The sequence below is a fragment of the Schistocerca piceifrons genome, chromosome 1 (genome assembly GCF_021461385.2).
Source record: "Schistocerca piceifrons isolate TAMUIC-IGC-003096 chromosome 1, iqSchPice1.1, whole genome shotgun sequence".
Taxonomy (NCBI): Eukaryota; Metazoa; Arthropoda; class Insecta; order Orthoptera; family Acrididae; genus Schistocerca; species Schistocerca piceifrons.
This window is the reverse complement of record NC_060138.1, coordinates 642,241,212-642,263,634: the sequence shown is the minus strand read 5'-3', so window position 1 is coordinate 642,263,634 and position 22,423 is coordinate 642,241,212. Positions and strand designations below refer to the sequence as shown.

General features: G+C 42.5%; 1 protein-coding gene across 1 annotated transcript in view; it reads right to left on the bottom strand.

The window, feature by feature from the left end:
* Positions 1–22,423, bottom strand: part of LOC124805085 (choline transporter-like 1) — a 176,751-nt gene that overhangs the window by 121,650 nt on the left and 32,678 nt on the right. Inside the window, exon 3 of the mRNA XM_047265526.1 lies at positions 8,758–8,903. Coding sequence (XP_047121482.1) covers positions 8,758–8,903 — 146 coding nt within the window. The remainder of the gene's footprint in view (positions 1–8,757; positions 8,904–22,423) is intronic.

The following is a 22,423-nucleotide window of genomic DNA, read 5'->3' as shown; positions in this document are numbered from 1 at the left end:
GGGGAATGAATTCAAATTCAGTGTCCATGGATGAATGTCCACCAATTAAAGTACAAACAGAAATGTCTCTAGTAGATGTTACCCGGGATGCACTTACACAATGAACTCTACGAGTCATAGTAGATGGCAGAGAGAGAGTGGCCAAGGATGATCAACGGTAGCATGTATTGGCTTGTGTCAGATGCACAGTTCCACAATGATAGCTGCCAGTGGGACAAAGGTACTTCCTGGATGTCGGGTGTCGGCAGTTGTCGGAGGCAGCAACTCAGTGACAGTGACTGCCAGCAGCAGGATGTGCTGTGGGGCACAGCACCTGTAAGTGGTGGACGGCAGTGCTGTCTAGCTATGGCAAGGGCGTAGCTGTCATGAAGCCCAGAGGGGTAACTGGCTGCAGCAAAGTCCAGCAGCAGTCTCCCACGAAAAGATACACATGCAGTGCTGAGTAGGCAGATGACATGGTGTAAAGAAGTTGTGGCTTGCCTACAGTGCTCTCTTCCATGATAGGCTCATTACCTATCAGTGGCGTTGGTGCCACTGAGTGCCATCGAGGCTGTGCGAAGCTACAAGGTAAACAGCCCAAGCTGTATGAGGCTAGGCAAGTAAACAGCTCGGTGACTTGTGCTGATGTGAGCTGTTTACTCGCAACCTACTGGAGAGGCAGCAGCCCGCAACACTTGCCTGGTATGCAAAGCAGTATAGTCCCAGGTGGATGCAATAATCTCATTATTACACTGAAGAGATGGGAAGTCAAATTTTACACTCATGTTATTGGACATTATTAATAACATGTAAATAAATTGGTTCTACTACGAAATCCATAGATGGAAGAGAAGAGGTTGACCAGTAAAAAATCCTTTACGCACCTCTTAAATTGAATTTTAAATATTTCTGACCATTTTTATTTCAAGTACTGATGTCATGAACTGAGCTGTTGGACACCATCTGCGTGGCAAATAAAGATTCAAGTACTAAAGCTGTATTGTGGTTATTTACATCCTCTTTCATAAGAACAACGATTACAAAACAAGGGTTCAAGATCTGAAATTTGCTTCACTTTCTGCATTCACCTGGCTTCCCCCTCCTCCCCATTGTCCAATACAGTACCGCTTCACCCCATTTTCTGTTAAAAATCTGTATTTCCTCTCAATTTCTCAAACAGCGTCTACCTTCCTTTCCAAAATTTCTACTCACTACACGTCTCACCATTTTTCCAAACTTTCTTCTTATTTTCCAAGCTTTTGAGTTTTTATACCTGCATTCATTGGTTTTATTTTTATTTTATTTCATTTCAGTTCTTCTAGGTAGGAAAAGGCAAATTGCTACTTACAACGTAGAAAACACATGAAGTCGCAAACAGGCACGATTAAAAGACACTCACATACAGATTTTGGCCAAGTCTTCATCAGTAGAGAGAGAGGCGCGCGCGCGCGCGCGCACACACACACACACACACACACACACACACACACACAGTGGGGAGAGAGACAAACTCTATCTGGTGGAGTGTGCAGAGACTAGACTGCCAATGGGCACAGTGTCATGAGGTTGAGGAGCAGGAAGGTTGGGAAAAAAGAAACAAATAAGGAGAGGAGAAGGGAAAGACAGGCAGATGCATTGGCAGACGGCTGTAAATAAACAGGGTGGGAGATGACAATGAGGAGAAGATAGGACAGAGGAAGGGGAGGGGGGGGGGGGGGGTGGAAACTGTTTGGTGTAAGATGTGGGGACAGTATGTTATGGGAGTGGAGAATGTGTTGTAAGGATAATTTCCATATGGCCAGTTCAGAAAAGCTGGTGACGGAGGGTAAGATCCAGATGGCTCGGGTAGTGAAGTAGACATTGAAATCAAGTGTGTTACGTTCAGCTGCATGTTGTGCCACTGGGTGATCTACTTTGCTCTTGACCACAGTTTGGCAGTGGCCATTCATCTTGATGGACAGCTGGTTGGTAGTGATACCATTATAAAAAGCTGCACAATGATTGTAGCAAAGCTGGTAAATGACATGGCTGGTTCCACAGGTGGCCCTTGTCCCTGGTGGGATAGCATAAACCCTCGACAGGACTGGAATAGAAATTGCTGGGCGGGTGGACTAGGCAGGTTTTGCACCTGGGTCTTCCACATGGTATGATCCTTGTGCCAAGGGATTGGGATTGGGAGTGACATACAGATGGAATAGGATGCTGTGGTGGTTGGGTGGGTGATGGAACACCACTTTAGGAGGGTGGGAAATATCTCAGTTAGGATGTCCCTCATTTCAGGGCATGATGATAGTTAATCAAAGCCCTGGTGAAGGATGTGGTTCAGTTGTTCCAGTCCAGGGTGGTACTGGGTGACAAAAGCGGGACAATTTTGTGGCTAGCTTTGGTGATGGTGAGAGGATGGGGATTGTGAGTGGAAATGGAACAGGAGCTCTTTTTGCAGACTAGGTCTGGGGGATAGTGCCTATCTGTGAAGTCCTTGGTTGGACCCTAAGCATACTGAGCAAGGGAGTTTTTGTCACTGCAAATACACCATCCTTGGGTAGCCAGGCTATATGGGATTTTTCAGGTGTGAAAGGGATGACAGCTGTCAAAATGTAGGTACTGTTGGTGGTTGGTGAGTTTAATGTGGACAGAGGTATACATTCAGCCAACTGAGAGGAGAAGCTGGCTACCCAGGGATGGTATATGTGCAGTGACAAAAACTCCCTGGCTTGGTATGCTTAGGGTCCAATGAAGGACTTCACAGACAAGCACTATCCCCCCAGACCTAGTCTGCAAACAGATCTCCTGTTCCATTTCCCCTCACAATCCAGATCCACCCACCACCCCCAAAAGCTGGCCACAAAGGAGTACCCCCTTTATCACCAAGTACCACTCCAGACTTGAACAACTGAAGCACATCCTTTGCCAGGGTTTTGATTAACTATCATCATGCCCTGAAATGAGAGACATCCTAAATCAAATATTTCCCATCCCTTCTAAAGTGGTGTTCCATCACCCACCCAACCTCTGCAACATCCTAGTCCATCCCTATGCCACTCCCAATCCCAACCCATTGGCACAAGGATCATGTGCCTGTGGAAGACCCAGGTGCAAAACCTGTCCAGTCCACCCACCCAGCACTGTTTATTCCAGTTCTGTCATAGGTTTACCCTACTCCATCAGGGGCTGGGCCACCTGTGAAAGCAGCCATGTCATTTACCAGCTCTGAGGCAATCATTGCACAGCTTTTTATGTTGACATGACTACCAGCCAGCTGTTCACCATGATGAATGGCCAACGCCAAACTGTGGAAAAGAGCAAAGTAGATCACCCTGTGGCACAACATGCAGCTGAACATAACACACTTGATTTCAATGGCTGCTTTCCTACCCGAGCCATCTGGATCTTTCCCTCCACCACCAGCTTTTCTGAACTGGGCAGATGGGAGTTATCCTTACAACACATTCTCCACTCCCTTAACATACCGTCCCCACACACTCTACCCAACAGTTTCCACCCCTTCTACCCTATCATCTCCTCCCCATTCTCGTCTCCCACCTTGTTTATTTGTAGCCCTATGCCAATGCATTTGCCCATCTTTCTCTGCTCTTCTCCTTATTTGTTCCTTTTTTTCCTGCTTCCCTGCCCCACAAACTCCTGACGCTGTGCCTGTTAGCAGTCTAGTCCCTGCACTCTCCACCAGACAGCATTCATCTCTCTCCCCACCCGTACACTACTATGCATTAATCCACAATGACACATGTCAGTATACTCAAGAACTGGTAAATGTGATGAACTGTGATCACTTCACCATCACGGGACATTGGCATGCAATGGGGAAGTTTCAAAAATCAGGTGTATGGGTGTTATCTCCTCTAAGCCAAAACCACAAAAATCAGCAGGTGGTCATGTGTGCATCTCCGCTTGATCATCATCAACTGGCTCATGAACAACACTGATCATTCCTATACTGCAAGATTACTGGTGATGAGAAATGCAATTTTTAAGCTAACATGTACAAAGACCTGGGCACATCCACAAAATATAACGTTATGCATCTGGTGGAACAGCAACAATGTGGTGTACTATGAACTGCCTTTCCCAGTTGTAATCATCACTTCTGACATTCATTGTCAACAACTGAGACGTCTTGCAGACACACTCCAGGAGCAATGACCTGGAAGACTGCATGAAGTGATGCTAACTCCACAATAACAACCACCCACATTCTGCTAGACTGACAAAAAACACTGTACAGGAGATGGGTTGGGAAGTCATTCCACACCCACTTTATTCAGCTGATTTTGCACCCTCAGATTTTCACCTTTCCGCTGTCTATTGAACAACCTTCAAGGAACTTCCTTTCTGGATGAAAATGTGCTCCGAACATGGCTGGATGAGTTCTTTTTTTCAAAACCAAGTTATTTTTCCAGTCACAGATTCAAAACATTATCTCAGCATTGGTGACTGTTGTAAATAGTGAAGGACAATATATTACTGATGAATAAAGTTTCTATCATGTGTATCTGTTGTATTTATTAAACTTATGCATCATCCCAATACAATGGTCGTTTCAAAAATAACACTGGTTGGTGATATTGAGGATTGGAAGGCACAGCAATAGTTGAGATTACACAACTCTCTGTTCAGACATTTGAGGGACAAGCATGCTAACCATCCTTTGTCTTAAAATATCATAAGCTTGAAAAGGAGTTTGCACCAATATTGGGTAGGCCTACTATGTCTGGTGGAAATCAAAGATAATACCTTAAGGTAATTAATTCCTTCCTTCCTTCATTCACGCATCTTCTGTAGATTCCTTCAAGGAAAAGCTTCAGGGGTGCGAATGAGTCAAGTTATACAATGGGGAAGTCACAGAATTTTAATTATCATCATGAAAAAATAAAGTTACTCAATTAATTTTTTGTTTGTTTGCTGGTATATGTCTGCAGTCCTGGTACACATTGAAATCTTTGTACCACAGTAAGTTACCAGAGGAACCAAAACAAAATGGCAGAGCCCATTGATACTGTCAAGAAGTATTATTACTGGAAGGATTCTCAATTCCATAATTAAGGTTATGGTCCAAACTTCTGCTTTTCCTGCCCACTATTATTTCATGATCTCTTCCAAGATCCTTCCCCAAAGAGCCTAAATCACAGGTGTCATTGCTGAGCCCTACATTTAGCTTAAAAATAATAGTTACGAAGTAATTACCTCCCAAATAGTTCTTTACCAGTTCTAACATTCCCCTCCCATGAATACTACCCAGAAATAAAACCTCCATCTTCGTAAAACTTTTCTTCCCAGGCTTAACTTTTACTTTCTGCTATGTAGTGTCAGACTGCTACTGAACTTGTTTGGTTGATGGAATACTTTCATCCACCACATCCACAGCACTGAAGCTATTTCTAGACTGAATTTATTGGACATGATATATTTGTTGCTGCTAATGATTATGGGTTTAAGGAGATTAAATATCTCCTATTCACACCATGGGAGGGAATCAGTGTACACAATCTGCCTGCATCTAGAGCAAAATCTATGTGCATATGTGAAAAAGTGTTCTAAATGTTTGAGCAGTGTGTATTTAAGTTTGATGTGAGTACGAGTCTGGTATTTATCTGGGGGGGATGTGGGAAACCATCTAAAAACCACATCAAGGCTCGCCAGCAAACCAACCGTCATTATTAATCCACGAAGTGGATTCGAACTGGAGCCAACATGCCTCCCCAGCCTGGAAGCAGGTCCTTTAATGCACATTGTTATCTGGGCAGGTACTTGCTATGTCTCATGGTTCTTTTCACTGATTTGAAAAACTTGACTGTAATCCAGTCTTCTGTTCTCTCCCACACATTACAATTGCAAACTGTTGCTTGCAAGACTGCTAACTCTTCTTCTACTACTGTCAAATCAGTTTGAATTTTCATGACAAGGAGCTTTCTTTCCAGTACTGTATAGTGGAAGTAAAATTCACTGTATGCTCAAAACTGACCAGCTTCATTTCCCATGCAGGCTGTATAACAGTATCCCATATGTAAACCACACTGATATTCCTTACATAGATTGCCATTCCTGTTAATTCTGCAACAATAAGCACACTTGTCCATTTTGAGTCAGTTTTGGTTAAAGGTTTTTGGTTCAGAACTATAGACAGCAAAAACCCAACACAATACCAAAGTGCCTTAAATGAGGTTTGTAAAAAGTTAATGTAATACTTTTCTTACATAAGGGGAGTTAAAAAAGAAACAAGCCGGAGGCATAATTACAGAAACCAGTACCTGTATGTTAGAAGTCTTGACCCTTGCTGTTGAGACACTTGTCCCACTCTGACACACGGCAGTGAATGGCTGTCTCATAAAATTCCCGGGGCTGCGATGTTAACCAGTTCCGCACGTACAGCTGGACGTCGTCGTCCAAGGTGAATTGTTTGCCCCTCAGAGCCTTTTTAAGGGGACCAAAAATGGCATAATAACAGGGACAGAGGTCCGGACTGTATGGAGGGTGGCCAAAAACCTCCTATTTGAATTTCTGCATGAGTGCCGCGACTGTGTTGGCCATATGATGCTTTGCATTGTCAAGCAGAATGACCCCATGGGTGACATTGCCTGGCCGTTTTGATTTGATCACTTGGTGAAAGGTTTGTGAATAATGCTGGGCATTCACTTTTGTCCCATGCTGCAGCAAGTGACTCAGAAGGGAGCCATCTTGGTCAAAGAAGAATGTCAGCATAACCTTTCTTGCACTCATGTGGATGGCCTTGGCTTTTTTTGGTGGTGGTGACCCTGGATGCTGCCAGTGGAGACTTTGTCATTTTGATTCTGATTAGAAGTGATGACACCACTTGTGCCAGGAATACATTCCCTTCCCGAGCATAGCGCTGCAGATGAGGAAGACAGTGGGCCATTCGAAATGCTTCCTGGTGCGGTTGAAGACTGTGGGACACACATTCGGCAACACTTTGTGCATGTGCAGTTGTTCCTTCATGATGGTGTGAACACTTCCAATGCTCAAGCCAACCACGGTGGCTATGGCTTTCACTGTCACTCGGCAGTCCTCGGTAATGCGTGCATCCACCAGCTGGGTAATGTCATCAGTAATGCAGTGTGGTGCTCCAGACCGTGCATCATCACCTAACAACACCCGTCCTTCCATGAAGCACTTGTGCCATGCCTTGACCCTTGCAAGGGACTTTCGTCGATGAATCTCCACTCCTCCTACTCCTTCCACAGTCAGAATACGAACAACACCTCTTTGCTCTTCTTTTGATGTCTCCACGTCATTGTCTGCAATGTGACTGGCAGCGTTGGATGATTGATGCATGCTGCTGTTAGCTCTGTGAAGTCACGTGAGGTGAACGCGTGCCCTCTAGTGACGGGCTGTGAACTTTCATGCTCTGGTCGGAACCACACCTTGTTACACACACCATGATATTACCCTCCTGTCACCGGTTTGCATATTCCAGACTCCGGCTCATTTTGTTTTGAATGCCCCTTATAGTTGTATGAGCACAAATGATACCCAAGACCAGAAAGGTAGGAAACATTAACAGATGAATTCCCAAACTTATGACAGATGCCAATTAAAAAGATTGTTATGTGGTGTAAAGAATTTTCTGAATTTACTTGGATTCCACAAATGTCAATATTCCAGAGACAACCCAATTTTTCTGCATGATGGGTTCTTAATTACCTGACTGCTGAACTGAAGTAGGAATGGGAAGACATAGCAGCCTTTATTGCAACAAATATATAATGTTGAAAGTAACACATTCTTGCAATCAGACTGTCACTATTGTGGGAAACATACATGAGAAACTTCAACCCAGAGTTTAAATCACAGTCCAGCAATGGAGGAGGACAAGTTTCCCCATGACCAAAAAAGTTCAACAAGCTCAGCTAAAGGTAAATAGCTATGATCACCATCATGTCAAACAATGTTCCCTGTCAATCAAGTGTTACCACAGCGATCATCATGACATGCAAAAAAACTATGGAGAAAATCCCCAAAACACAAACTCTGTTGCCCAAGACAGGAGCACTCATTCTCCTCAGTAACTCTCACCTGCACTTCAGAATTGCTGTAACTGAAGAGCTGTGAAAATACGGAAGAAAAATATTATTGCATGTTCTTCGGAGCCTGCACGTTAAGTCCATTACACTTTGGCTTAAGTTCAAAACTGAAACAAACTATGCAGGGTCATCATTTTACTTCTCTAGAAGAGCTTCCTTCCACCCTTACCTGAGCCATCTACCAGAAACATGGAATACAAAAGCCCATCTGTCTGGAATGAGGGAAGACTACAATTTAATATCCTGTTGACAACAAGGTCATTAGAGATGGAGCTCAATATCACACTGGACAAGATGGGACGGAAACTAGCAGAGTCTTTTCCTAAGGAAGCATTCTCCCATTTGCCTTACATGCCATAAGGACATCACAGAAGGTTTAAATCTGGATGGCTGGACAGGGGTTCAAACGACACTCACTTTGAATGTGAATCCATTGTTACAACTACTGCACAAACTTGCTTGGTCCAGGGAGAGCAACATTGCCACTGAGATGCAAAGAGAGAGTATTAAAGGATTGTAAACAGATACTTTAAAATAAATACATATCTCAGTTAATAAAAGTTGTATGCTTTATTTGTTTATGACCCTAATATGTGGGAATCCTGAAACATGGTCAACCCATAGACTCCACAATTTCTTTGTTGTTTAGGCAGCTGGGACATAAATTCTTCTCTTGTGTATCAAATATTTTAATTATCAAAACATTTATTTTATTCCTTACCTTTTGTTAGTTGTGTTCAGACCTGAAAGTGAGAGATTTCCAATTTTCTCATTGTTCCGAGACCCACAGGTGTTTCCAAAGCTGTCATATCCATTTACTAATCTCAGAGGGTTGCCATAGACAATAGCAAACGCAGCTATGAACACCTATGAACAAAAGGAAAAATCTACATGGAAATTGTACAATAAATGAAGGGGAAAAAATAAATGTCATCAGTTTATAATTTGGCTGAGTGAAGAGTGTGGCTACTTTAACAAAACTCTTTCAATACTGCGTAATAAGAAACTGCAAAACAAATCACTGACCAGTAAAAAGTAAGAGGCAGCAGAACAAAAAAAATATTTTCATTAAAATCATTCAGCATGTACTGCCACATCATTCTGCAAAACACTTTGATAAACTGATTTTTTTGACTGAGTTGCAGTTGTATTTCTCTGGACAAAGTGACACAACATGCTATGGTCAGTTCTGGCAAATTACATAACAAGGCAGTATTAAATTTATTTATCACAACATTTCAGGAGTGACAGGACACAGTAATGAGTCATTTCAGACTTTTTTTCATGACAGTAACTATGAATACAAAATTCTTGGTTCAGGTGCCACAACTGGTCATCACTGATTGGCTGCCATTCAAACACATGAACTACATCTACATCTATATCTGCATCTACATCCACATACATACTCCGCAAACCACCATATGCTGAATGGTGGAGGGGAGGGTATGTTGTACTATTATTAATCATTTCTCTTCCTCTTCCACTTACAAATAGAGGGCAGGGAAAAAGCCTATCTATATGCCTTCGTACGAGCCCTAATTCCTCGTAACTTACGTTCATGGTCCTTGGCAAAATGTAAGCTGGCAGCAGTAAGATAATTCTACAGCCAGCTTCAAATGCCAGTTCTCTAGATTTTCTCAATTGCATTCCTCAAAAAGAACACTGACTTCCCTTTGCAATCCTTGCACGTTGATCAAACCTACCAATAGCAAATCTAGAGCCTACCTCTGAACTGCTTTGATGTCTTTCTTTAATGTGACCTGGTGAAGATCCAAAACACACAAGCAGTACTTAATAATAGTTTGTACCAGTGTTCTATATGTGGTCTCCTTTACAGTTTAGCTACACCTTCCTAAAACCCTCCCAATAAACCACAATCGACCATTCGCTTTCCCTCTACAATCCTTACGTGCTCATTCCACTGCAATGGTAAACCTAGATATTTAATTGACCTGGCTGTGTCAAGTAGCACACTACTCTAATGCTGTATTTAAACATTATGGGATTATCTTTCCAATTTGTGTACATTAGCTTACATTTTTCTACATTTGAGGTAGCTGGTATTCCTTACACCAATTAGAAATTTTCTCTAATTTATCTTGTATCCTCCTCATTCAATGATGAGACCTTCCCATACTCCACAGGATCAGCCACAGATTGCTGTTCACCCTGTCCACCAGATCATTTATGTCTATAGAGAATAATAATAGCAGTCCTATCACACTTCATGGGGCACTACCACTGGTACCTTCAACTCTGATAACACGCACCATCAAGGGCAACATACTGGCTCCTATTATAAGAAGTCTTCAAATCAATTCCATATGGTCGTACCTTCAGTAACAGAGTCTGCAGTGGTGTAACGTATCAACCACTTCATCCTCAGTTCGCAGGATATCATGTGATAAAAGCTTTTAATTTGGCTAGTGGAGAACACCTACCAATGTTAACAAAGGGCCACTTTGAATGCTTATAAATGGTTCAAAACATCTGAGGTCATCAGTCCCGTAGACTTAGAACTACTTAAACCTAACTAACCTAAGAACACCAGACACATCCATGCCCGAGGCAGGATTCGAACCTGCGACTGTAGCAGCAGCGTGGTTCCGGACTGAAGCCCCTAGAACCGCTCGGCCACAATGGCCGGCACGTACCTTCATTATATCCTCAAAGTAACTGACACTGTGACCCCAAGCAATATGAATAATTTCCTATGCCATTGAAATTAGGCCTACTTTTTGGCTTCTTGGTCTGAAATGCACATCCTATACGGCACCTGTAGGCCTGGACACTCAACACTCTCTCCACAGTTCTCCCCTCCTCTTCCAACCTGTGCTCATTCCCAGGAACAGGTAAAGTATTCACGAATATTTTTATATTTTTAGGGATTTATTTTCACAAGAAAGCCTATTGTATACACACAAGATGCTGATCCAATAGAAGTAGAAAAGGTATCTCATACCTTCGGCAGAAATATTCTGAGACAGGACATATAGTGAAAACAATGACAAAATACTAATGCAGAATTTGAGTAAATCAATAAGATAAGAAACTGCAAAGTATGCCCATCTCGATTATTTTTGTCAATAAAAAATAAAAATTATGAAAATTCATGGCAAGACAGAGTATGTGAGCACATCAGTTCTAACCACTGTAGCCACAGATTAAAAATATTTGCTGGACTGTGGCTCGAACCTGGGACTTGTGTTTTGCAGGCAAATGCTCTACTGACTGAGATGTCAAAGCACGACACAAGACCCGCCCTCACAGCTTTACTTCTGCCAGAACCTCATCTCCTTCCTTCCAAATGCCACAAAAGTTTTCCTGCATACATTCCAGAACTAGTATTCTCGGAAGAGAGAACACTGCAGAGAATGGCTTAGCTACAGTCTGGAGAGTTGTTTCCAAAATGACAATTTCACTCTGCAGCAGCATGTGCACTGATCTGAAACCTTATGGCAGATTAAAACTGTGTGCTGGACTGGGACTCAAACCCGCAATCTTACACTTTTGTGGGCTAAAACATGTATCCACAATATCCTTACTTGTAGGAGCACTAGTCCCACAAGGTATGCAGGAGAACTTCTATGAAGTAAAGCTGTGAGGACAGGTCATGAGTCATGCCTGAATAGCTCACTCGGTATCCTGCTTGCTCTTGAAGGGCACAGTCTGGCACACAGTTTTAATCTGCCAGGAAGTTTCCAATCAGTACACACTTTGCTGCAGATGAAAATTCTGGAATGGAGACCACACACTGATTGCAAGATGCCTATCTCATGCCCATTCCACAAGCAGAACATACGAGACAAGTGAAGCTTCTGTGACTTGGTTTCTTTTCTGCTTGTTTAATGTTCATTTTTTTAATTTACTTTTTTGGTCTACATACAAGATGCTGAAACAAAAAATGCAGGCTGGAAGAATCTATGACATTATCAAACAGTTTAGCAGTGACAGTATTCAGGGTGGTGTTCTGATGAAAGGTGCACAACTGTAATGCCCCAATTGCAACTGATGAAAAGCAGCAACAAAATCATATACAACAGCATTTGGAAAGCACAAAGCACACTGGAATAAGGATCTACAGTATGGCAACAGTGCAGTGAGACAGCGGGTCTGATGGCATATCTGACAAGTGGTATTCCCCGTTCTAAGCTCAACAAGCTCACTGTGAAATCATGTCTGGATAAGCATACTAGAAAGTCGGTCCTCAATGACAGAACTTTATGACACTTGCATCTTCAGGAGAAATAGCATTACAAATCAAATGAGTAGCAGCTAATGATCAAGGATATTTTATTGTAGATGAAACTACTGACAATCTGAACAAATATGTATTAAGGCTTTTAGTGGGACCCAGGATGGAATCTCATGCTTTTGTTAATCTTCATTCTTAACAATTCCACAATGATACAAAGTTTCAGCATTGCATATTTTGTATTGTTGCTGATGGAGCGAAATGTGATGAAGTGTGGACTGTGGGACTGTACTTGCAGATCAAGCCTCTTAGATGTTACTTGCATTTTCCAATCTCAAATCTATGTTCCTCGGCTTAAAACATTTGACCTGCTTAGTGCACAATATTTATCAAGTTTGTGAGGCAATAGAAACAAATGTGAACAAGTTTTCATCTTTCACTAAGAAAATCTTCAGAAAAGCTAATGCTGTTACAAAAGTATATAAAAATCACAACATTTCCTTCACCATCTTACTGCATCATTACTAGATGGGGGTTCTTACATTAAGCTGCAGTATTTAAGTGTAACAATTTTTAGGTTGTATGCAGATATTTTTATATGGTTGGCCAGATGATCCTTCACTGTAAGAAAGTTGTATACGGACACTACTCCTTGACAGCAAACTGGATAAGAAGTGCTTTGAAGAAGAAGCACAGTGGACCATTTTGACAGATGCGAAGGATGTGCTTTAAGCTACTGGAAACCAGAAGTGCAAGCAAAGCTTGCACAAATGCATTGATGTAGAGGACATGCAAAACAATAATACTAATTTAATGTGTGTGTGTGTGTGTGTGTGTGTGTGTGTGTGTGTGTGTGTGTGTGTGTGTTTGGGGCTTAGGGAACTCAATGGCAAGGTTACAGTGCTCTTATGCACATTAAAGAAACAAATGTGGATAAAATTATGAAAATGTTATTGCACAATGAGGAGAAAGCCTATAAAATGACATTCATGCACTCATTCCCACTTCACCAGATGGACTACACAAACTCTCATTTCACACACCTTAATACAATGGAGAAAGGTCATATATCTCAGATTAAAACAGAAACAAAACAACAGAGGTGCTAAAAGAGAGGCTGAGGGAAGTGTCACTGGCTGACCACTTACAAGAAACATGGGCAAACCCGGCACCCTATCAACACTTTATAAACATTTCCCTAAAATTTTTGAAAACACGCTGGGCAAATCAAAAAACTTTAAAACTCTCGCCACATTCATTTCAACATTACTCAAAACAGAGGGTAGACTTGTTGGCTAATCTGCCACTACTCACTGGTCGGAAAATAAAACAAATCCACTAAAATGTGGCACACAGTGACCTCTGTGTCACAGGGCTGTGGCCTATGTGATGTGTGGGTGAGTAAGTAGAACATCGTCCAATTGACAGGGCTGGAAGGAGGTATGCTACAGCACATTGTGGGCTTTGCAAGATGGAGCTTATTGTCCGTCACTTCCAGCCACTCGTCCAGCCACTGATGGAAGACTACATAGTTCAACAGTGAGAAGATAGCATGCAGGAGCATGGCACACCAAACTAACTGAGCATCGAGACATGTCTCCTTAATTGCTACACCTGCCCTTTCATTCCCCATGTACGCCGGCACCCAGTAGAAAGACACTTCCTATCATCTGCTCCAGTGCCTGCAAGATTGCCTATAATTCTGCATGTTGTCGTCTTCAGTCCAGAGACTGGTTTGATGCAGCCCTCTGTGCTAATCTATCCTGTGCAAACCTCTTCATCTCTGAGTAACTACAGCAACCTACATCCTTCTGAATCTGCTTCAAGTATTCATCCCTTGGTCTCTCTCTACGATTTTTACCCTCCACGCTTCCCTCCAATGCTAAATTGGTGATCCTTTGGTGCCTCAGAATGTGTCCTACCAACCAATCCCTTCTTCTAGTTAAGTTGTGCCACAAATTCCTCTTCTCTCCAATTCTGTTCAGTACTTCCTCATTAGTTACATTATCTACCCATCTAATCTTCAGCATTCTTCTGTAGCACCACATTTTGAAATCTTCTATTCTCTTCGTGTCTGAACTATTTATTGTCCATGGTTAGAATTCCACACATGGCTACACTCCACACAAATACTTTCAGAAAAGACTTCCTGATACTTAAACCTATACTCGATGTTAACAAATTTCTCTTCTTGAGAAACGCTTTCCTTGCCATTGCCAGCCTACATTTTATATCCTCTCTTCTTTGACCATCATCAGTTATTTTTCTCCCCAGATAGCAAAACTCATCTACTACTTTAAGTGTCTCATTTCATAATCTAATACCCTCAGCATCAACTGGTTTAATGTGACTACATTCCATTATCCTCAGTTTGTTTTTGTTGAATTTCATCTTATATCCTCCTTTCAAGACACTGTTAATTTCTGTTCAACTGCTCTTCCAGGTCCTTTGCTGTCTCTGACAGAATTACAATGTCATCGGTAAACCTCAAAGTTTTTATTTCTTCTCCATGGATTTTAATTCCTACTCCAAATTTTTCTTTTGCTTCCTTTACTGCTTGCTCACTATACAGATTGAATAACACTGGAGATAGGCTACAAGCCTGTCTCACTCCCTTCCCAACCACTGCTTCCCTTTCAAGCCCCTCGACTCTTATAACTGCCATCTGGTTTCTGTACAAATTGTAATTAGCCTTTTGCCGCCTGTATTTTACCCCTGTCACTTTCAGAATTTGAAGGAGTATTCCAGTCAACATTGTCAAAAGCTTTCTCTAAGTCTGCAAATGCTAGAAAAGTAGGTTTGCCTTTCCTTAATCTATCTTCTAAGATAAGTCATAGGGTCAGTATTGCCTAACGTGTTCCCACATTTCTGCGGAATCCAAACTAATCGTTCTTGAGGCTGGCTTCTAACAGTCTCATCATCATCTGCAGAGCTAGTTGGCATATAAACTTGTACTACTGTGGTAGGCATGGGCTTTGTATCTATCTTGGCTACAATAACGTGTTCACTATGCTGTTCATATTAGCTTATATGTGTTCCTATTTTTTTGTTCATTACTGAACCTACTCCTGCATTAGCCCTATTCAATTTTGTATTTGTAACCCTGTATTCACCTGACCAGAAGTCTCGTTCCTCCTGACACCGAACTTCACTAATTCCCACTATATCTATCCATTTCCCTTTTTAAATTTTCTAACCTACCTTCCCTATTAAGGGATCTGACATTCCACACTCTGATCCATAAAATGCCAGTTTTCTTTCTCCTGGTAATGACATCCTCCTGAGTAGTCCCCGCCCAGAGATCTGAATGGGGGACTATTTTACCTCCGGAATATTTTACCCAAGAGGATGCCATCATCATTTAACCATACAGTAAAGCTGCATGTCCTTGGGAAAAATTACGGCTGTAGTTTCCCCTTGCCTTCAGCCATTCGCAGTACCAGCACAGCAAGGCTGTTTTGGTTAATCCTACAAGGCCAGATCAGTCAATCATCCAGACTGTTGCCCCTGCAACTACTGAAAAGGCTGCTGCCCTCTTCAGGAACCACACATTTGAAGGGCCTCTCAACAGATACCCCTCCGATGTGGTTGCACTGTGCAATTCCGCATAGAAGACAATACAGTCTTAAGGCATCGGACCTCAAAGACACAATCAGGGAAAACAACCAACAGAGTCCCCATTTCAACCCAACTATAAAGTCAGCTGTAAAGGTGTGACGCTCTGTTAAAATGTTCTTAAGTGATGTACAAAAAACATATGCAGGAGTGCAACCTCTCCTGTACTGCATTAAATCTAAAATTATTCTGGGCCTCTGCAGTAATGAGGTTGCCAGATAGTTAAAACCCTGGTTTTGGGGTTGTATTTACTCCACATGGAGTGAGTCCAGCAGACACTGCACACAGATCACAAATAGCATTGTTGCTCTTGGACGACTGGAGAAAAGGTGTTCCAGAGGTTGTCAAGCAACAGTATGGTATGCAAGTGAAGTCGGAGCTGCAAGGAACTAACATGCCTGACGCAACATGAGGAGCTGCCACCGCATGGTGAGTAGTGGTTCCCCAGGCTCAGCACAGCATTGGGTACGAGGCTGGTTCTGCAAGCACCTATGGCTAGCATAATCCCCTCAAGGTGGATAGTGTTAATAATCTTCAGATGAGAAGGCTGCACTGATCCATACACTGTGCATCTATAGTCTAGCCATAAAAGCCTTATAAACGCCTTATAAAACTGGCGCAGACGCACCCTATCTGTTCCCTGACCTATGGCTAAGGCACTTTATGATATTCTGTGTCTTCTGGAGTTTGGCTTTCATGTCTCTCAGGTGTGGTAATGATGATAGTTTGGTGTCAAAAATGAGGCCCAAAAACCTCACTGAGTCTTTAAAATGCAGAATGGTATCCCTCATATGCAAGTCAGGTAAATTAAAAACACAATGAGAACATTTAAAATGAATACACGCAGACACTTCTCTGCAGAAAACTGAAAACACATCTTTGCAGCCCACTCCTCCAACCTCCGCACCTTAAGTTGCTTAAGTTGCAACTGACATGTCACTGTGGCAACACTGGAGGACGAACCAGCCATCTTTCTCCTGCTCAAAACAATCCGACAGCACATCACCAATTCAAGACCTACAGAACCGCATTGTCAGGAAGCTCATGAAAATGGGGAGGTGGCTACAAAAACCCCATTGACGGAGTTGCATGAGGATATTGTGTCTCCAAGTAGTGTCATACGCCTTACTAGTATCAAAGGCTATGTCGAGACAGTGATGTTTACATAGGAAAGCCTGCTGAATAGTGGCCTCTAGCAGGCTCATGTTTGTCAACAGCTGACTAAAATCTTTGGAATCCACATGGAGAGTAGCTAAGGAGTTGGCTGGTCTCTAACAACTATAGCAGGAGAAGGTTAACCATTAACTCCAGGGTCTGTACTATACAGCTCATTAAAGCGACATTCTAGTAACTACCAGGACATGTGTGGTCTTTTCCTGGTTTGAGTAGAGGTGTCAGAATTGCTTGTCTCCATGAGTTGGGAAAGTTGCCTGTCTGCTATATAAAATTAAAACATTTGAGGAAGATTTCGTTTGGCACTGCTGGCAAACATCGAAGCATGCAGTACCAGATTTTGTTGTGATTGGGTGCAGTGTCACAAGTCTTAGACAGTGCCGATTCCAGCTCCCACATGGAGTAAGAGCAGCTGTAAGACTCAGAATTGTTGGATCTGAAGTCTAACTTGCCTCTCTCTGTAGTCGCATGATAGCAGCAAAACACTGGATCCTGGCTGGCAATCAGTACTCATTGCTAAATGCTCTGCCGTCATCTGAGCGATGTCTCTGGGTGTTGTCTGGAGACATCCTCTTTCAGCACTGCTGCTATTGGTAAACAGCTATGTTTACTGGAAATCCTACTGATGGCTTCTAACACTTCTGTAAAAATCTAGAATGGTTGATAGAGCCCAGGCAAACTTTACATAATTTTTCCTTTCTCTCCTTAACTACACATCGAGGCTTGGCTCTCATGACATGAAAGACTGTGTGGTTGCCTCCTGTTGGGCGGCATTTAAACTGTCAAAGAGCCACATGTCTGTCCCAGATTGTTCATCAGCACTCAAAAGTTCACCAAGGAACAGGTTGCCTCCTAAGATGACCTGAAGACTTCAGGGTGGATAAATCAGCGGTATGATGGCTCACTTGTGTGATGTGTTCCACTCATTCCTGGATGCTGTTGCGGTGTTTAAACACAACCAGCTGGCTGAACAGCGTCCACTTAGCCTTGCTGACCATCCATTTTGGTGGCTTCTATTCAAGCAATCCTCCATCTTGTAGGTAGATCCACTGTGGGAAGTAGTCACTGGAATGAAGGTCATCAGTTGCTTCCCACTAAGCTGAGTCTGTAAGCGTGGGAGAGTAGAAAGAGAGGTTGATGGCTGAGGACAATTAAATAGCAGTCAAGAAATGAGTAGGACTGCACTTATTGAGGATGTGCAGCTCCTGAGACATCAGGGGGTTGTCTAAGACTCGACCCCTAGGCCAAATATAGCTTAAGCCCCATGATACATTTTGGGCCCTGAAATCGCCCAGGAGGAGTAATGAGTGGGGTAGTTGTTTAATAAGGTCCACAAGAGCCTCAGAGTATCACAGCTTATGGAAAGTAAGTACAGTGAGCAGACAGTGATCTTCCGACTCCTATGAACTGCAATGGTTACTGCTTGCAGGTCACTAACCAAGGAGATAGCAGAGAAGTGGTGTGTGTTATTGACAAACACAGCAACCTCTCCCTTGGCTCTGTTCCCAGACAGGTCATCCTTCCAGTGAAGGATATAGTCCCAGAGCCCAGGAGAGTCAGTGGCTTTAAAATGTGTTTCTTGTAAACACAGGCACAGGGGGCATTTCTGTGTCAGCATTTTCAGTTCCACCACGTGTGTCCTCAACTCATTAATGTTTCACTGTTAAATGGGAGCCATTTTCGTGGGAGTTGCTTTTTCAGTCTGTCTTTCTAATGGAGAGGGGAGTCCGTAATGGGTGGAGGTTCACACATGGAGAGAGATGACTGCCGCAGTCTGACATCAAGGTCCATTAGCTCTACAGAAGAATTATGAGACACATCAGAGAGGATGACATTGACATCATCAGACTTTTACTTGCCAACTCCATCAATGCTGGATGCTTGACCTTTGATATTTGACCCTCGGTAGGCTTCAGAGCCACAACCACAACAGTGGTAGTGGGACTGCTGGACAGTGATCAAACTGAACCTTTGGAGGAGCAGGGAGCTCTTCAATGTCTGCTACCACAGCCTTGTCTGATGTTTTGGAAGAAAGTGTAGGCTTTGAAGTAACCACAGCAGCACAAGTACACTGAAGAACACAGGTACTAGTGGTAACACTAGCAAGCTCTGTTTGTGTAGCACCATCAGTTTTCTGAACTGGCTGTTTAACAACTGATGCAAAGGAGGTAGCAAACACAGAAGGGGGGTAAGGGAGGGAGGAGAAAGGCTGCATGACTTTATAAATCTTTTTGGCCTTTCCATAAGGAATCTGTCTCGTGGTTCTGATCTCCTGTATCTTCCATTCTTCAAGGAAGACATAGCAATCCCTACTCCAGACACGATGAGCCCCAGAACAATTCTCGTACTCTGGAGGAGATGAACATTTGACTCCTTCGTAGGCAGCCTTGCCACATTTGCCTTCTCCCTTACATCCAAGACTGGTTTGTATAGGAGGGTTTGTATAGGTTTTGAAAGGGGTGCATATTGTAAACAAAAGCATGGTTTACAAGAGCGAATAAATCATGGCTAACACAAAACATACATCACACCTTTCAGACAACCCTCACAAACAAGTGCGCCTGATTATTCACCATTTGCCGTTTCCATAGGATGCTAAGATTTCCTACGGGGACCTCACGGGTGAAAGTGGGAATGTCCGTTCTGTAGGAGACGATTTAACACCAAACCTCTTCCAGCATCCCACTCAAGTACCTGAGGGGTAGGGGTCCTGGGGAAGAAGGGTGGGAAGGGTTTCCTGTCTTTGGGGCCATCTTCTTTCTCTTCTTCAGTCTTAGCAACCATATCTACTTTTTTTCCATTCTGACTTCTCATTTGAGTACATATCTATTTTTCCCTCTTTCCATATTCGCAAACTTCTATCGCCATGACAGTCATTTAAGGAAAGCCAGTGTAATAAGTACTCTGATGAATTGTAGGTTAGTGGGACTTGAATAGTATATGTAGACATATTATCTACTAAGAGGATAGAAGTTGAGAAGTAGAGGACTCTAGGGACTGAATGGTGAGTGATGTGAAGTGTAAAATAGATTTGTGTCTTTACCACAGAATACTTAATTATAGTATACATAGAAGTGTATACTAGGGTAATGAACTGTGAGGCATACTCAGGATAAGGGGGTGTACCCGGCATTTGCTTAATTATAGTATACATAGAAGTGTATACTAGGGTAATGAACTGTGAGGCATATTCAGGATAAGGGGGTGTACCCGGCATTTGCTAAGTATACAGGGCAGGCATACCTACATAGAGATAGGACGACCTGTGGCCTGAAAAACAAGGATGTTTTATAAAGGGGCGTACCTACCAGAATAGAAAGAGGAAGTGCTCTCATAAGGTCAACCCATAAGCAAGGTATAGGTACTGATCCTAGGAGAAGGGGACAGTATCATGACTGAAGTCACAAAAATGTATAGGGATTATTCTGGAAAGTTTGAATTCTATGCACAGCTAGCAATATTACGTCTCATTAAGTTTATGAGAGTCAAAAGAACACTTTCATTTTGCCCAGAGTTCCTCCAAGCTACAAAACATAGTAAGAATATTACACACTAACAAGGGAACCTCCCCATCGCACCCCCCTCAGATTTAGTTATAAGTTGGCACAGGGATAGGCCTTGAAAAACTGAACACAGATCAATCGAGAAAACGGAAGAAGTTGTGTGGGACTATGGAAAAAATAAGCAAAATATACAAACTGAGTAGGCCATGCGAAAGGTTGGCAACATCTAGGAAGGTGTCAGCTTGCGAGCGCCATGGTCCCGTGGTTAGCGTGAGCAACTGCGGAACGAGAGGGCTTTGGTTCAAATCTTCTCTCGAGTGAAAAGTTTAATTTTTTATTTTCAGACAATTATTAAAGTTCAGGCACTCACACATAATCAACTTCGCTCTCCAAAATTCCAGGACATGTTTAATTTTGCTTGGACATATGCAGGATTTGACGGTCTACACACGGAAACATTTGAAAACGTAAAAAACATATGTTTTGACAGAACACAGGGAAAACTGTGCGACTGTGAAACTGTTGCATTCATTTGTTGCAGTTTATGTGACAAACTCTTATGTTTTCATCACTTTTTTGGGAGTGATTATCACATCCACAAGAAAACCTAAATCGGGCAAGGTAGAAGAATCTTTTTACCCATTCACCAAGTGTGCAAGTTAGGTGGGTCGACAACATATTCCTGTCATGTGACGCACATGCCATCACCAGTGTCGTATAGAATATAACAGACGTGTTTTCCTGTGGAGGAATCGGTTCACCTATGACTTTGTGATCAAATGTTTTCGGTTCCTATTGGAGAGGCACGTCCTTTCGTCTACTAATCGCACGGTTTTGCGTTGCGGTCGCAAAACACAGACACTAAACTTATTACAGTGAACAGAGATGTCAATGAATGAATGGACAGATCGTAACTTTGTGAAAATAAAAAAAGTAAAATTTTCACTCTAGGGAGGACTCGAACCAAGGACCTCTTGTTCCACAGCTGCTCACTCTAACCGCGGGACCACGGCGCTCTTCAGATCACATAGTCCTTGATGTTGCCTGTCTTGCACATGGACTACTCAGTTTGTATATTTTGCTTATTTTTTCATAGTTTCACACAACTTCTTCCTGTTTTCTCGATTGATCTGTGTTCAGTTTTTCAAGGCCTATCCACTGCATCAATTTATAACTAAATCTGAGGGGGCTGCGATCGGGAGGTTCCCTTGTAAGGAAAGGTAGTACAAAAGATGAGAACAGGAAATAGATTACTCATGTGTCATGAACACCTGGAATTTACAATTGGAAATAAAGAAAGAGTCCTCACCATTCCTAAATACTAGTGAAAAGCTGACTAAAACCTTGAGTGAGTGCTCATGGCTTAATATTAAAGTAGGATGAGAGAGAATAGTGAAGTAGTAAGTGAAAGATTATTCACGGTTATTGAAAGAAAAGAAATGTATACTGTTAAAATATGAAAGTGTTATTATGTGTGATATTATTTACATAACGATTATGTATAAAATATCACGTGTCCGATCTGAGGGGGGGAATATGTAGTGATTCGAGAATTTCAGTGTAAATTCTAGAACCACTCGGCCTTCTACCGTCTCGACACAAGATATTTTAGATGTGACTATGGGATGATAGAATCCTACCTACTGCATGTCACATGTTTCTGTGTGCAAGTTTGAAATTCAGTCGCACGAAGAATGTAGATGCAGCGGTCGAACGACACTGACCAGCACCTGTCGGACGATCCATGGAAGTTTTAGTGAAAGTGCGTACAAGAGAACTATGGAGTATTTATGTAGCTCTGTGATAATAGTGTCAGTGGCTGCACGTGGAATGGTATTCTGGATTGCTTGGATTGACAAGGAAAGGTCCCCAGTGGTGGCATTGACTTTTTGAAACCA